This window comes from Galeopterus variegatus, unplaced genomic scaffold, assembly GCF_000696425.1.
Source record: "Galeopterus variegatus unplaced genomic scaffold, G_variegatus-3.0.2 Scaffold3382, whole genome shotgun sequence".
Taxonomy (NCBI): domain Eukaryota; kingdom Metazoa; phylum Chordata; class Mammalia; order Dermoptera; family Cynocephalidae; genus Galeopterus; species Galeopterus variegatus.
In genome coordinates, this window is record NW_007729493.1 from 170,000 (window position 1) to 183,275 (window position 13,276).

General features: G+C 55.7%; 1 protein-coding gene across 3 annotated transcripts in view; it reads left to right on the forward strand.

The window, feature by feature from the left end:
• IFFO1 (intermediate filament family orphan 1) overlaps window positions 1–12,908 on the forward strand; it is a 13,670-nt gene extending 762 nt beyond the window's left edge. Inside the window, exons 2-11 of one of the 3 annotated variants that reach the window (XM_008584843.1) lie at window positions 1–307; window positions 4,016–4,076; window positions 4,187–4,282; window positions 5,036–5,176; window positions 5,447–5,455; window positions 6,018–6,199; window positions 6,292–6,418; window positions 6,661–6,750; window positions 10,929–11,059; window positions 11,787–12,908. The exon at window positions 1–307 is cut by the window's left edge and continues 11 nt beyond it. In XM_008584843.1, the coding sequence (XP_008583065.1) occupies window positions 1–307; window positions 4,016–4,076; window positions 4,187–4,282; window positions 5,036–5,176; window positions 5,447–5,455; window positions 6,018–6,199; window positions 6,292–6,418; window positions 6,661–6,750; window positions 10,929–11,059; window positions 11,787–11,889 (1,247 nt within the window). In that variant the 3' untranslated portion in view covers window positions 11,890–12,908. Of the gene's footprint in view, window positions 308–4,015; window positions 4,077–4,186; window positions 4,283–5,035; window positions 5,177–5,446; window positions 5,456–6,017; window positions 6,200–6,291; window positions 6,419–6,657; window positions 6,751–10,928; window positions 11,060–11,786 lie in introns of all 3 variants that reach the window. The other 2 variants (XM_008584845.1, XM_008584844.1) reach the window with 2 other exon arrangements.
• The last annotated feature ends 368 nt before the right edge of the window (window positions 12,909–13,276 follow it).

Below are 13,276 nucleotides of genomic sequence, written 5' to 3' on the forward strand. Positions count from 1 at the left end.
CGGCGCGGGTGCCGGGGTCGCCCGCGCGCTCGCCAGCCGGCCCCCTCGCGCCCTCCGCGGCCTGCCACTCGTCGCCCTCCGCCGCCTGCTCCTCCGCGGCCCGCTTCATGCCCGGCACCATCTGGTCCTTCTCGCACGCCCGCCGGCTCGGGCCGGGACTGGAGCCCACTCTGGTGCAAGGGCCGGGCCTGTCGTGGGTGCACCCCGACGGGGTGGGCGTCCAGATCGACACCATCACCCCCGAGATCCGCGCGCTCTACAACGTGCTGGCCAAAGTGAAGCGGGAGCGGGACGAGTACAAGCGGAGGTAGGGACCGGGAAAGTGGGGACAGGGCTCGGTGTCATGCCACACGCAACGGCCGGGAGTTGGTGTGCGTTCCGGAGCGAAGAATCGGGGGTGAAAGAATAAGAGTACAGTTGGGGCTGCGTAACGAGAAGCTGGGGAGGAGCCGGCTGCGGGGAGACGAGAATCCGCAGGGAATGCAGAAGTCACGCTCGTGCCGGGAGGAGGGCTGCCGGGAGAACACGGGAATTCCGTGCTTTTCTTCTGGCCTGTCTGTCTCGTCTAGGCTACGGGGTTTGGAGACTGTGTTAACTGGGGGTTTGCCAGGTGTGAAAGAGATGCAGGTCGGAGAGGTCTGCATCTGGGGTACCTCTTCCTACCAGGCTCAGCCCTGGGGACAGTTTTAGGATATAAACTTCACGCACTCATCGAAAGTAAGAGGCAAAGGATATATAGCTTTAATCTGGGAGACTAAATTAAACGAAATTGGAAGGGGGTGGTGAGGGAGGGGCTGCACCCTGCAGTGGGTGGTCCTGTCTCTGCCCAGGGTTTCCTAAGGAAATGTCCATGGAAATCAGGTATCTGCTCTAGTTCCACAGGAAGAGTTCAGGAGACTTCAAGGCGTTGCTTGGAGTAGGTGAAAAAAATGGGAAAAGGAAGAGGAAAGGGAATTCCCTAGGGCAGGGGGAGGGGCTGGTGGTTGTCTCAGGGCTGGGGAGGGAGTCTGTGGGTGTGTAAACAGCAAGGTGGAGGAAGCGGGGACCCAGCCTGCAAAGGGACTGAGCAGGAAAAAGTTGGGAAGACGGACACACCCTACGACTTGAGGCTGCCTGGGGCGGGCCCAGTGTGTTCTGAGGATGAAGGTTTGGCTTTCTGAGAGGAACCCAGCCCTCCCTGTGGCATAGCAGAAGGGGTGCGGGAAGGGATGTCATGCCAGAGTGCCAGCTGTGTACAAAGTGGGTTTCTTAGGTGGCTGGTAACCAGGCCATGGGACAGGAGCAGGAGCTCAGCCAGTGCTTTGCAGACTGACCGATGCCATGGTTGAGGAGGGACGAGGCAACAGTCGGGAGGAGGCCTTGGTTTGGGGCCTCCAGTCTTGTCTCAGCTACCCTGAGCCCTGGTGGTCAGGCCTGGGAACTGCCTTTGCAGCCCGCTGTAGCAGGGGTTGGTGTCTGGTTTAGCAGCGGCTGAGGGCTGGCTGAACATTCTAGGAAACTACTGCTGGCTCTGGGGGCAGTCTTTAGGGACCGTTAGCCTGCTGGAGTCTGCCAGATCACAGAGCAGCAGACTTTCTGAGGCTGAGTCCTGTCCTCATGTTGGCTTCTCCGTTGTGGTCCATATTTTAAGTGTGCTTGGGAGTTTCAGCTGTCCTGAAGCCATCGTTCAGGTGCCACCCAGAACCAGCCTGCCCCTGCCCCTACAGGAGTTAATGCAGTCAGCAACGGAACATGGACAGTTTGGAATACATCCATAGCCACAGGAACAACTGTTCTCAGGGGCACTTATTTTTATTTATTTTTTTAACTGAAAGAGTGTTTGTCCTTGGTCCAGCTGTCCAGGGCAGCAAAGAGTTATTCCTTGGGGACTGATTAGCTCATCACTCTGCAGCATATTGCTGTGCAGAGGGCTCTGTAGCTAGAATCGTATGGTACGTGACACTGGCAGTCACTCATTCTTCCACCCCAGATAGCCTACCCTTGTTCTGGTCTCTTTATAGCAACACTAACTCCCGTCTTTAGCCTGGAAGGCAAGGGATGGCTTGAACGCTAAACTGGAAAGGAGTTGAGACCTCCTGGGTTCTATTTTCAGCTCGCCTGCCTTACGTGACCTTTTCCCTGGGCCTCAATTTTCCAATATAGGAATGGCCCCTGCTTTCTCTCTTCAAGGATACAATTTATTAGGAAGAGAGGTGTTTGGTAAATGCAGAGTACATGGAAATTGCTCAAATTCTGCCCACAATTAAAGGAAGCCTTTAAGTGAGACCACATTGAATGGAGGTCAAAGTAAACTTATTTGTGCAAAAGTCTGGCTGGAGAGCAAATAGAATCCTAGTGAGCTTCCAGATGATCATTTTCTGATTTTTTTACCCAGTAAGATTTCATTAATCTTAATCTTTATCTAACTTCCTTATTTAAGTTTCCACATGAATTTATTGAGTTTACTGTCAGACAATACTTCCCGCCCCCCCCCCACCCCGATGCATCTTGTCCAGGGTTACCGTCCCTTTGTCAGTCTTGCTTTCTTCGTCTGGGGACTCCTGGATTCCAGAGGCATGAGGGTAGCACATACCCTGCCTCCATGTTGTAGATGAAGACGACAAGGCCCAGAAAAGATCGGGGTCTCACCTAAGAAAATATATAACCCGGTCCTTACCAGGGCCCTTCACCGGCCCCGACCACAGGGACATGGAGAGGGACACGTGGCGCCGACAGGGAGGGGCAGCCGAGGTGATGCTGTTGGGAGGAGAGCTGCAGTGCGGCTGAGAGGAGCGGGGACAGCAGGGACAGGTGGGACCGGACAGGGCTGGAGAGGACAAGAGACGGGGGCGGGGAGGAGGGATCTGATCCCAGGCGACAGAAGCTGTTCTCTTGGATTTTAATTTTCTTTTTCTCCTCTTTGCTACATCCTAACCACCTCCCTTGTCTGAGGTTTCTTTCTTGGTGCAGTTCTCCTTCCTCAGGCTGAAAGAAGCCTTTCCAGAATGTGGCAAGAAATGAGTTATATGAGTAGGGTCTGAGTTGTGCTGCTACTCCAGACCTTGTAGGGTTCCGAAATGACGGGGCCAAGTGCTAGGCGGTGGCATTGCCCCCGCGCTCCCTTCCATCTCTGTGTTGGAATAGAACATGTGGAAAACCCAGCCCTGGGAAACACGTCCTGAGCACCCTGCCCTGTGGCCAACAGTGTCTTCTTAGCTTCCTTATGGCCTTAGTGTCTGAATTCTGGATCCTGGGAGATGTCACTTCTAGTTTGCATCCACCATACTGAGAAGCACCTTCAGATGCTCTCATTTCTCTCTGCGTTTGGGTGCTTAGTAGTCCCGGGCTCCTGATGTCCACTGCTTTCATGCTGCTGGGGTCTTCTGGCCTCAGGGCCAGTCCTGTCACCTCTCTATGGCTCACTTAGAGGGGGCTCTGGGTGGGCATTTTCTGGAGCTTGTTGGGGAAGGACTTTGAGTGTCTCCTACCAGGCTCTTGACCAACTCTGTTGATGCAGTATGTGTCCTGCAGATGCCTTTACAGGGTTAAGTGGTGCCCCAAGAGGCAGGGCAGCGGGCTAGACGAGCCTGTTCTGGTGCGGGCAGGAGGCGGGAGACCGGATCTGTGCGACTGAAGGTGGGAGACTGGGCTGCGTGGCGCTGGTGGTCTGGTGTGGGCAGGAGGTGGGGGATGCGGTCAGCCGGACAGCTGGTTGAGTTGGGGCCTGAGCGGGGATGGGCACTGCAGAGGACCCGAGCAGCAGCAGTTGCTCTTAAATATAGTTCCTGGTGTGTGGCCCGGAGGTTCTGGGAGGGCAGCTGGCAGCTCAGCACTTGCCAGGAAGTGTGGAGCCGCCTGCCAGCTGCAGTGGGCCACTGGCTGGCAGGCCAGATGACTCTGCCCCCTACTCCTCCCTATCTAGCGAACTGGACTTAGGGTCTGAGGCCTGAGCCAGAGAGGTGGGGGACAGGCTGCTGTCGGGACAGGGCTGGACCAGGTTCCTAACGCTCTCTCTGCTCTTCCTGGTGTCTGCTAGGTGGGAAGAGGAGTACGTGGTGCGGACGCAGCTGCAAGAGCGTGTGAATGAACTGCAGGAGGTGAGGGTGGCCGCCTGCTGCCCATGCTGCCGTGGGTCCCCCAGGGCTGTGTCCCTGGCCTCCTCACCTCTGGCAGTGCCACTGATGCCAGGGTTTTCTCCTGACTGTAGGAAGCTCAAGAGGCCGAGGCCTGCCAAGAAGAGCTGGCGATGAAGGTGGAACAATTGAAAGCTGAGCTTGTTGTCTTCAAGGGGCTCATGAGCAATGTGAGGACAGCAGCCTCTGCTCTTGCCCCTGCGGGGTTGCCTTCGCGCTGCCCAAAACCACGTGGCCTGTTGATGGCCTGTCCACCACCCCTTGCCCTCACTTTGCCCTCCCTTGTTTGTTTCTCCCCCTTACCACCCCGATTCAAGAGAAAAAGAAGGAAGAGAAGTGTCCGTGCTGCGTCACCGAGGCAGTGCAGCCTCCGTCGTTACTAAAGTCGTTAAGGGGGCTCTGCAGCGGGGCCATCTAGGGTCAGCTCTTGGCTCTGCAGTGCTAGCAGGGTGGCTGGGGGCAAGTTCCTTACCCTTTGACTCTGTACCTCAGCTGTGGGCCTGAGAAAAGGGAGGTATGCACTTTGCAGAATTATTGCAGAGATCACAATGCACTTAGGACAGTGCCTGGCACATACTTAGTGCTAAATAAGTGTTAGCTTGTGTTGTTATCATTACAATAATTTCACCACTCGTAGTCTCTCTCTAGGAACATAAGTTCCAGAAGGATAAGGGACTGCTCTTGTCCCAGGCACTAGAGGGCTCCTGGCTGGCTGGGGAGTTAGTTGCCTGAGCAGCCCAACCTGTGAGCAAAGCGCTGTGGGGAGGCCACCCGGGGAGGGCAGCGCCTTCTGCCCAGGGAGTCGGACACTTCCTGGAGGGGCAGTGACGTGTGAGAGGAAGGATGAAGGGCTTGCCTAGGTCTCATTTGTCCTTGTCAGGAGTACAGGGCACCTCCTCACTGTTTCCCATGTTCCCTGGCAGAACCTGTCAGAGCTGGACACCAAGATCCAGGAAAAGGCCATGAAGGTCGATATGGACATCTGCCGCCGCATCGACATCACTGCCAAACTGTGTGACGTGGCCCAGCAGCGCAACTGTGAGGACGTGATCCAGATGTTCCAGGTGAGGGGACTGGCCGCCCTGAGCTCTCAGGGGAGGCTCGGGGCAGGCGAAGGAGCTTCCACCGTGGCCAGCCTGGAGCGCAGGCCTGCCCGCCTTGGGGGGCCTCCTCCTGGCACCTGGGGCCCTCAGTGGGACTAGGCTGGGGGGCAAGGAGCAGCGTCAGGAGAGAGGAGCTGGAAGCGTCGCTAACGCTGTCTCTCTCTCCCTCTCTCCCTCCTGTCTGCTTCCTGTCCTCTCTTCCTTTCACCTTCTCTCTCGCTTTCTCCACAGAAGCAGCTGGTTAGTGCGATCTCACGCAGCTTATTCGTGTCTCGGTCCCGGCTGCCACCCTCGCCAGGCCCTGCGGCCGTGGGTGGCGGCGCGGCGCTGGCGGGCACAGCTCCCTCCCCTCCGTCCTGTTCCCCTTGCTGCCGCGCTCCCGCCACTCTCTCTCTTTCCTGCATCTTTCTCTCCTCCTCCCACTGGATTTCCAGATCTGGATGTGATTCAAGTTCTCCTCTGTAAACACCGTATCCTCATCCTCCTCGCAGCCTAAAACTTTCTTTTTAGTTGAGTCATTTCATCAGAAAGACTTTTTTTTTTTAGAAATAAAACATCCTCCCTTGCCATTAGACATCTTAATGGGTCCTGACAGCCATTCCCCCCTTACCTTACCGCCTCCTCTTCCTTCTCAGCCTGCAGCCCTGTCCCGTCTGTGTCTGTCCGCCTGCCTCCTGGTGACTCCGTGTTTCTGTTCCTGTCACCGTGACCGTGTCTCTGACTTCTGTCCCTCTGCCCTGCCGCCCGTGCCTCGTCCCCCTCCCGCCCTCTCTCCTCGCACCAGCCGGCCTCGTCTCTGTAGTCTCTGCCCTTGTCTCCCATTAAGGTCCCATCCATGGGGGGGCGGAAGCGGGAGCGCAAGGCTGCCGTCGAGGAGGACCCCTCCGTGTCGGAGAGTGACGGGCCCCGCCAGCCCGACGGGGACGAGGAGGACAGCGCGGCCCTGAGCATCAACGAGGAGATGCAGCGCATGCTCAACCAGCTGTGAGTCCACAGCCCTGCACCCGCCCGCCCGCCCATGCCCGGGGCCGCGCCCCTGACACCTGACACCTGACACAGGGCTCCCCTGTCCCCAGGAGAGAGTATGACTTTGAGGACGACTGTGACAGCCTGACTTGGGAGGAAACTGAGGAGACCCTGCTGCTTTGGGAGGATTTCTCAGGCTATGCCATGGCAGCTGCAGAGGCCCAGGGAGAGGTACCCGTCCTCCCGGCTCAGGCCCCTGGGGTTCTGCCTCTCCAGCTCGGTACCGTCTCCTGCCCGCCCTCGCATCTCGCCCTGTCACCCCTGGCCACCATTCTTCACCTGCTTCTTTATCCTCCCCTTCTTTCTGCAGTGTCCTCTCACCTGACTCCCTCTGTCCCCCTGCCTTGCCCTGTGGAACGTGCCCCATCCCATCCCTCCCGGTTGGCCTCCCCCCACTTCCTTTTTTCCTCCAACAGCAGGAAGACAGTTTAGAGAAGGTGATTAAAGATACTGAGTCCCTGTTCAAAACCCGGGAGAAAGAATATCAGGAGACCATTGACCAGATAGAGGTAAGGGCACCGGTCATAGCTGGGGGCTCGGTGAGCCAGAGGGCTGTGAGCGGGGCTGCAGGCGCCAGGGCCTCGCCCTGCGGACCCTGGAGACCATGCCTTCTCCCTTCTTCCTCGGGGAGGAGGAGTCATCTCTCAACTGTGACACTGCTGGTGGCTTCTCAAGACCTTGCACTCTGGAACAGACAGATGTGGGTTCAAATCTCAGCTCTATCCCTTTCTACCACTGTTAACTTTTTTTTTTTTTTTTTTTCCTTTTTTGTCTTTTTTCGTGTCCGGCAACGGATCGCAACCCTCAGTGTCGCGCCCGTACCGGACCGGGACCGGCAACGGGATCGCAACCCTCGGTGCTGCACCCGCGCCTCGCTCAGCCAGTGAGCGGGAACCGGTCTGTATGTGGGATCCGAACCCTCGGCGGGAGCACCGCCGCGCTCTCAAGCGGCGCACTGTAGCAGTGCGCCACCGGGCCGGCCCACCACTGTTAACTTTTAACAAGTTACTTGTTCTTTCTGAGCCTGTGTTTTTATTTGTGAAATGGGAATCTTAATAATACCTCCCTCCCCCCGGGTTGTTTTGAGGATCGAATGAAAGAGTGCAGAGCCAGAGCTGAGGGCAGTGTCTGCTCCTGGTGGGTGGAACGTGACGGCTTCTTCCATCAGTATTAGCACTGTCAGGGCCTGGCACTCAGAGATGGCCTTGGACTCTCCTGCTTCTTCCACTCAGCCTTTGAGGTAATGAGGAAATCCGCATTCTTATTCCTGGGCCTCAAGGAACCTTCTAGAGATGGCAAGTGGAGCTGGTGCTTTAACTTAGACTCTAGGCCTTTAGGGGCCGCAAGGATTTGTGGCACTGCAGAATGGTGGTTGCTGTGGGAAGAGGTTTGAACATGATTCCTTGGGAGCTGTCCTGCCCGTGTGTGAGATGGTCCTTTCCCAGTGCTCTCACTTGGGGCTGAGGTGGGTAGATTTCCGTGACTCTCAGCCTCTCTTCAAGTCCGTGTGGCATATTCATACAGTGGTCAGTCCCACCTTATCCTCGGGCAGTACGTTGCAAGACCCCAGCACATGCCTGCAGCTGCAGACAGTACCAAAGCCTACGTGTACTGTTTGTTCCTGTACATGCGTACCTACGGTGAAGTTTAATTATAAATTAGGCACAGTAAAAGATTAACAGCAATAACTGATAATAACATAGAACAGTTAGAACAGTTTGCCAGCATCATTACTACTGCGCTTTGGGGCCATTATTAAGAAAAATAAGGGTGAGTTGAACTCAAACACTGCGACACGGGGACAATTGATGTGAGACAGCTGCTCAGTGACTAATGGGCAGGGGACGTCTGCACTGTGGATGTGCTGGACGAGGGGTGGGTCATGCCCGGGCAGGGCAGAGCCGGATGGGCAAGATTTCATCATTTACTCAGACGGCGCGCAATTTAAAACTTATGCATTGCTCATTTCTGGAATTTTCCATGTAATAATTTTTGGCCATGGTTGACCACGGGTAGCTGGAACTGTGAAAAGCCAAACCACGGAAGGCGAAACCGCGGACAAGGGACTGCCGTGTTCTTAGTGCTCTTATACTGTCTGCGCTTTGAGAAGGAAGTTCAGAAATTATTTCCCTACATATTTATCCTCCCAACAAATATCAAATGGTCCCGGTCCCCTAAGCAAAACCTGTTTTTTGTTTTTTTTCCCCAGGCAGACAAATGCTAAGTTTTAAAGGCACAGCCAGATTATGCTACTCGCTAAGGACACAGCAGGGGGATGGATCTTCTCCACTCCCGTTTGCCCTGGCTGTTGGTGGCCTCCCTCCCTGTCCCCTCCTTCCTTACCTGACTCTCTCTGGAACGTCCCTTTTGGATGGTGCACTTCAGTTATGGGGTTTCCACAGTCCCTCAACCAAGTGACCTTGAAGTAGCAGTTGGGGGCTGCCATCTCTTTGCTCTTCCCCCAGACTGGAAGTGCCTACTTTAAAACATGACCTGGAAAGAAAGAAAAGAATTAGGGCCCGCCCGTGGCTCACTCGGGAGAGTGCGGTGCTGACAACACCAAGCCAAGGGTTGAGATCCCCTTACCGGTCATCTTTAAAAAAAAAAAAGAGAGAGAGAAAGAGAAAGAGAGAGAAAGAAAAGAGCATCCTAAGTAGAACGCCTGCCTGTCGAGCTGTCTGGAGGCATCTGGCCTCTCCCTCCCCGTCCTGTGGCCGCAGAGGCCTTGCGAGTGCTGGCGGGGTGGTTTTGGCTGCAGCGTTGTTCCCGGGGATCCATCTGGAGCACCCGAGATGCTTTAATCTTTGGGCCCTTTGGTCTCTTCAGGTCGCTGAGATGGAGGCAGGCACCCGTCCGCAGTGCTGGGTGCTCAAGCCAAGGCCCGCACTGCTGGCCTTTCTCACCCACCTCCTTCCCTCTCCCCGCTTCTTCCCATTCTTCCCCTCCTGCCCCTGGTCACACAGTGCGTCTGGAATTTTCTAGTAGTTGTTGAGGATGTCTTCTAACTTGTACGGTCATCTTTTCACCTCCTCCCTGTTTTAAATGTGTGGATTAAAGGGGACATAGAAACATGTAGGGACTGCTGGTGGCAGTATATTGCCTTGTATTTTGATAGAATCTATTTGGTTCATTTCCTTCATCCCCGTTCCCTTGAATGATGGATTCCAGAACCCACTCCCCTCCGCTCTGGCTTCCCCGGGTGGAGAGATCGGTGTGCAGGCGGCAGCCATTCCAAGCAAGAGCTGGTGGTGTCACACTTTCCTCCTAGACTGAACGGTCAGCACCTCCTGCCCTGGCTGCTGTGGACCGTGCCTGCCGCGTGACATACTCACTGGGGCTTCTGACCCAGCTGGCCACCGAGTCACTCCCAGTGCCGCTGTCCTGCCGTCTCCTTTGTCTGGCCCTGTGACCCGTTTCCTTTTTCTCCAGTTCTCCAAGTGCCCATCCTCCGTCTGTCCAGTTCAGATTAGTGCTGGGCGGCTTCCTCCCTGTCCAGCCCTCATTGCTCACGGGTGGCTTCCTCTGCCTTCCCTTTGCTCTCAGGCAGTCAGGCAGATCACCTCCAGGCAGTCTATTCTGCTTCCCCTTCTGGCCCCTGTCATTTGTACCCAAAACAGAGAGAGGCCGCAGATTGTCTGCAGCCCTGGCCGTTTGCTGGCAGGCAGCTCGGCTCTCCCTCTAAGGCTTCCGGCTGCCAAATGGGCTCTGGGAGGGAGACTTTTTTTTTTTTATTCTGAGCCCATATTTTTCTTTTTTTCAAAAGATGACCGGTAAGGGGATCTTAACCTTTGTTTTTTTTTTTTTAAAAGATGACCGGTAAGGGGATCTTAACCCTTGACTTGGTGTTGTCAGCACCACGCCCAGCCAGTGAGCGAACCGGCCATCCCTATATGGGATCCGAACCCGGGGCCTTGGTGTTATCAGCACCGCACTCTCCCGAGTGAGCCACGGGCCGGCCCTGAGCCCACATTTTTCACATATAACATTTCTGAAGTCAGGATACATCTTGTAATCAGTAGGACATTCAGTATGACAGTCTTCCTTTCAGTGTCTGAAAATGGCTTACAAGTGAGAACATAGGGTGATCAGGAGAAACCGATAATTGAGCCCCTCTAACAGCACAGCCAGGCTTCCTCCTACGTGAGGCCTCCTGCAGATGCTTCACAGCTAGTTAGTTCCCGTGGAGGCACTGGGCATGCAGGGATCGCTTGGGACCTTGCCAGTCTCAGAGGAGCTCACACGTTAGTGAGGGAGACGGCAGCTGGGACCAGCCATGTACAGGGAAGAAGGGGTGAGCCGAGCCCTGTAGGAACCCCTGGGGAGGAGCAGCGTGGTCCGTGGCAGGGCACCCTGTGCAGGCAAGAGCGCCAGGCTCCATCCTGCCTGCGGCCATGCTCCTTTCCTCTGCTCTTCTCAGCCTCTTGAAAGAGTACAGGCCTGCGGCAGACACCTCTGTATTCCTCTGTAGGCAGAGCTTCCCAGGAGAGCCAGAGGAAATGGTTGTGTGTTCGGTGCCTGTGCCTCGATTTGCTTTCTTTTTAACTCGGAGCCTTCACCTCACCAGGGGGGTGGCTGGCTGGTGCTCTCGGTGCATCAGCTCCTGGGGGCTGGGGATGGGGAGGGAGCCGAGGCACTGCGGGTGCCTGCCCTGGGCCTGCTGACCACGGCCCCGCCCTGCCCTGCACAGCTGGAGCTGGCCACAGCCAAGAATGACATGAACCGGCATCTGCACGAGTACATGGAGATGTGCAGCATGAAGCGCGGCCTGGACGTGCAGATGGAGACCTGCCGCCGGCTCATCACCCAGTCAGGAGACCGGTAAGGGCTGCCCCTGGAATGCAGGGCCCGCCCGCCTGCCTTGGTGCCTGCCTCCCCAGGGGTCGCAGGGAGGCAGGGGTGGGACAAAGCCCCCTGTCCAGCAAGCCCTGAAGACCCCAGGCAGTGACTCGGTCACATGTTGATATGGTGTGTCTTGCCCAGACCAACAGCTTTCTCTGCCTTGGCAGTTGGACGATTCGTATGTCTGTCCATGGCTGGAGGGCTAACACCTCCCCCTGCCACCCACCTGGTGGTTCCCCTGTTAGAGACAGCTGAAATGTTGGCAAGTGACAGAAGGGATATAGGGGCACATTTTTATCTAAAGTCAGGGCCATGATTTGTGCATTTTACCCCGTGTAAGTCATACCTCAATGAAAAAGTAAATTAAAAAAAAAAAAATACTACAGATAGACATAAAGCCAGGGTTCTCAGGTCGGTATTCTCAGGCTCAGGCAGCATCTTGTAGTGACCTCAGGTATTTCTGACTTCTGAGCCTCTGAGTTCCTAAGATAAAGACAGACCCTTCCCCTCATCAGGTTGGGGGGCGATGATTCTTTCTCCCCTCCCCCCTTCCCTCACCTGGCACCCCCGACCCTGATGGGGTGGATCCCCTGCCCTTGTCTAAGGTATTACCTTACCTGACAGAGGATAAGGCCCCAGGAAGAGGAATGCCAGCGTCATCAGGATTCCTGCCTGCCCCAAAGTGACAACTGGTGTTTTTTTCTAGAAAGTCTCCTGCTTTCACTGCGGTCCCGCTCAGTGACCCACCGCCGCCAAGTGAGACTGAGGACTCTGACCGAGATGTCTCATCTGATAGCTCCATGAGATAGGCCTATCTCCACCGGGCTCCCTGAGGCCTCACCCTGCTGGGAAGTCACAGAGGCCAAGGGTGGAGCTTTGCAGAGGGGACCGTCACTTGTACCACCCAAGGCACCAAGCCTGGCCCCAGGGCTGGGGCGCTCCTCCCTTGCACTTCTTCCCTCGGTCCTCAGCCTCTCCAGGGTTCTGGGGTGTCTGGAGCTAGGCTTGGCCCTGCCCTTCCTGGGCGGCTCCCACCAGCCGGGGCTCTCCTGCCTTCATGCGTGGGTGTCTGCTACTTCCCCTCCTTTAAAATGCTGCCAGAGCGATCGTGGCGCCTTACCCTCTCCATCGTGTAAGGAGTGTGACTGGGAGCTTCCGTCCGTCCCTGTGCTCTAGAGCCAGCTCACTGATTCTGTGCTGGTGCTAACTGGCCCGGGCACTGGTGTGGGGAGGGAGGGCATGCAGCTGGAGGTCCACAACGGCTCCCGTAGCACCTGCGGCTGAGAGGGCCTCCTTGGTACAGGTCGTTGTCCATGACAGGCGCTCTGCCCTGCCGCTGTTGTCCACGTGCTCACGGCTGTCTACCTGCCGACTGTACAGTGTATGTGGCTGTAGCCCTTCCCTCGAGGTGGTGCCATGCATTAAAGGGGCCCCAGTGCCAGGACTGGCTACGGGATCCTGAGGGGAAGTGGAAGCTGTCGCTCGCCTCCCAGTCCCTGCTGAGTGACAGAGAAGGCAAAGCTGCTTGTGTGTGTGCACGTGGGTGCGTGCGTGCTGTGTGCTCAGGGTCTCAGTTTCTTCAAGCATCAGCTGAAAGTGTGCCTCCTCTGTGTCAAAGCCATACACCGAGACCAGCAGGCTGACAGATGTCCCTGACCTTGGAAAAGCTTGGAGAGACTGGGGAGACACGATCCAGAATACCTCAGTGTAGGAGGCTGTGCTGAGCTGACATTTGGATTCTTTAATAATAATGAAACTGGCGAGTATTTATCGAGCACGTTTGTGTCACTGTTTCAAGCACTTTCCGATATTAACTACACAACTTTAACCAAGGATTGTACTGTTGTTTCCATCATCTCCATTTTACAAGTGTGCATGTGCAAAGGGGGACAGTCATTTGCCCAAACTAGTGGTCTTCAAGTGGCAGAGCCAGGGCCTGAGCCCTGGTCACATCACGGGCTCCAGGCCTTTGCTCCTCCCCTCTGAGGAAATAAGTCACCCTGCCACCTTGCACATCTCAGTTCCTCTTCCTCACAACTACAAGAGGTGGGCATTAACCTCATCTCATTTTACTGGTTTTTATTATTTAGTGATTGCTATATTGGCCAGGTTCTGGGCATTTACATAGTTCACCTAAATTTTTCTAAAGACCTTCAGAGCTGGGTACTATCATATTCTCATTTTGCAGATAAAAAT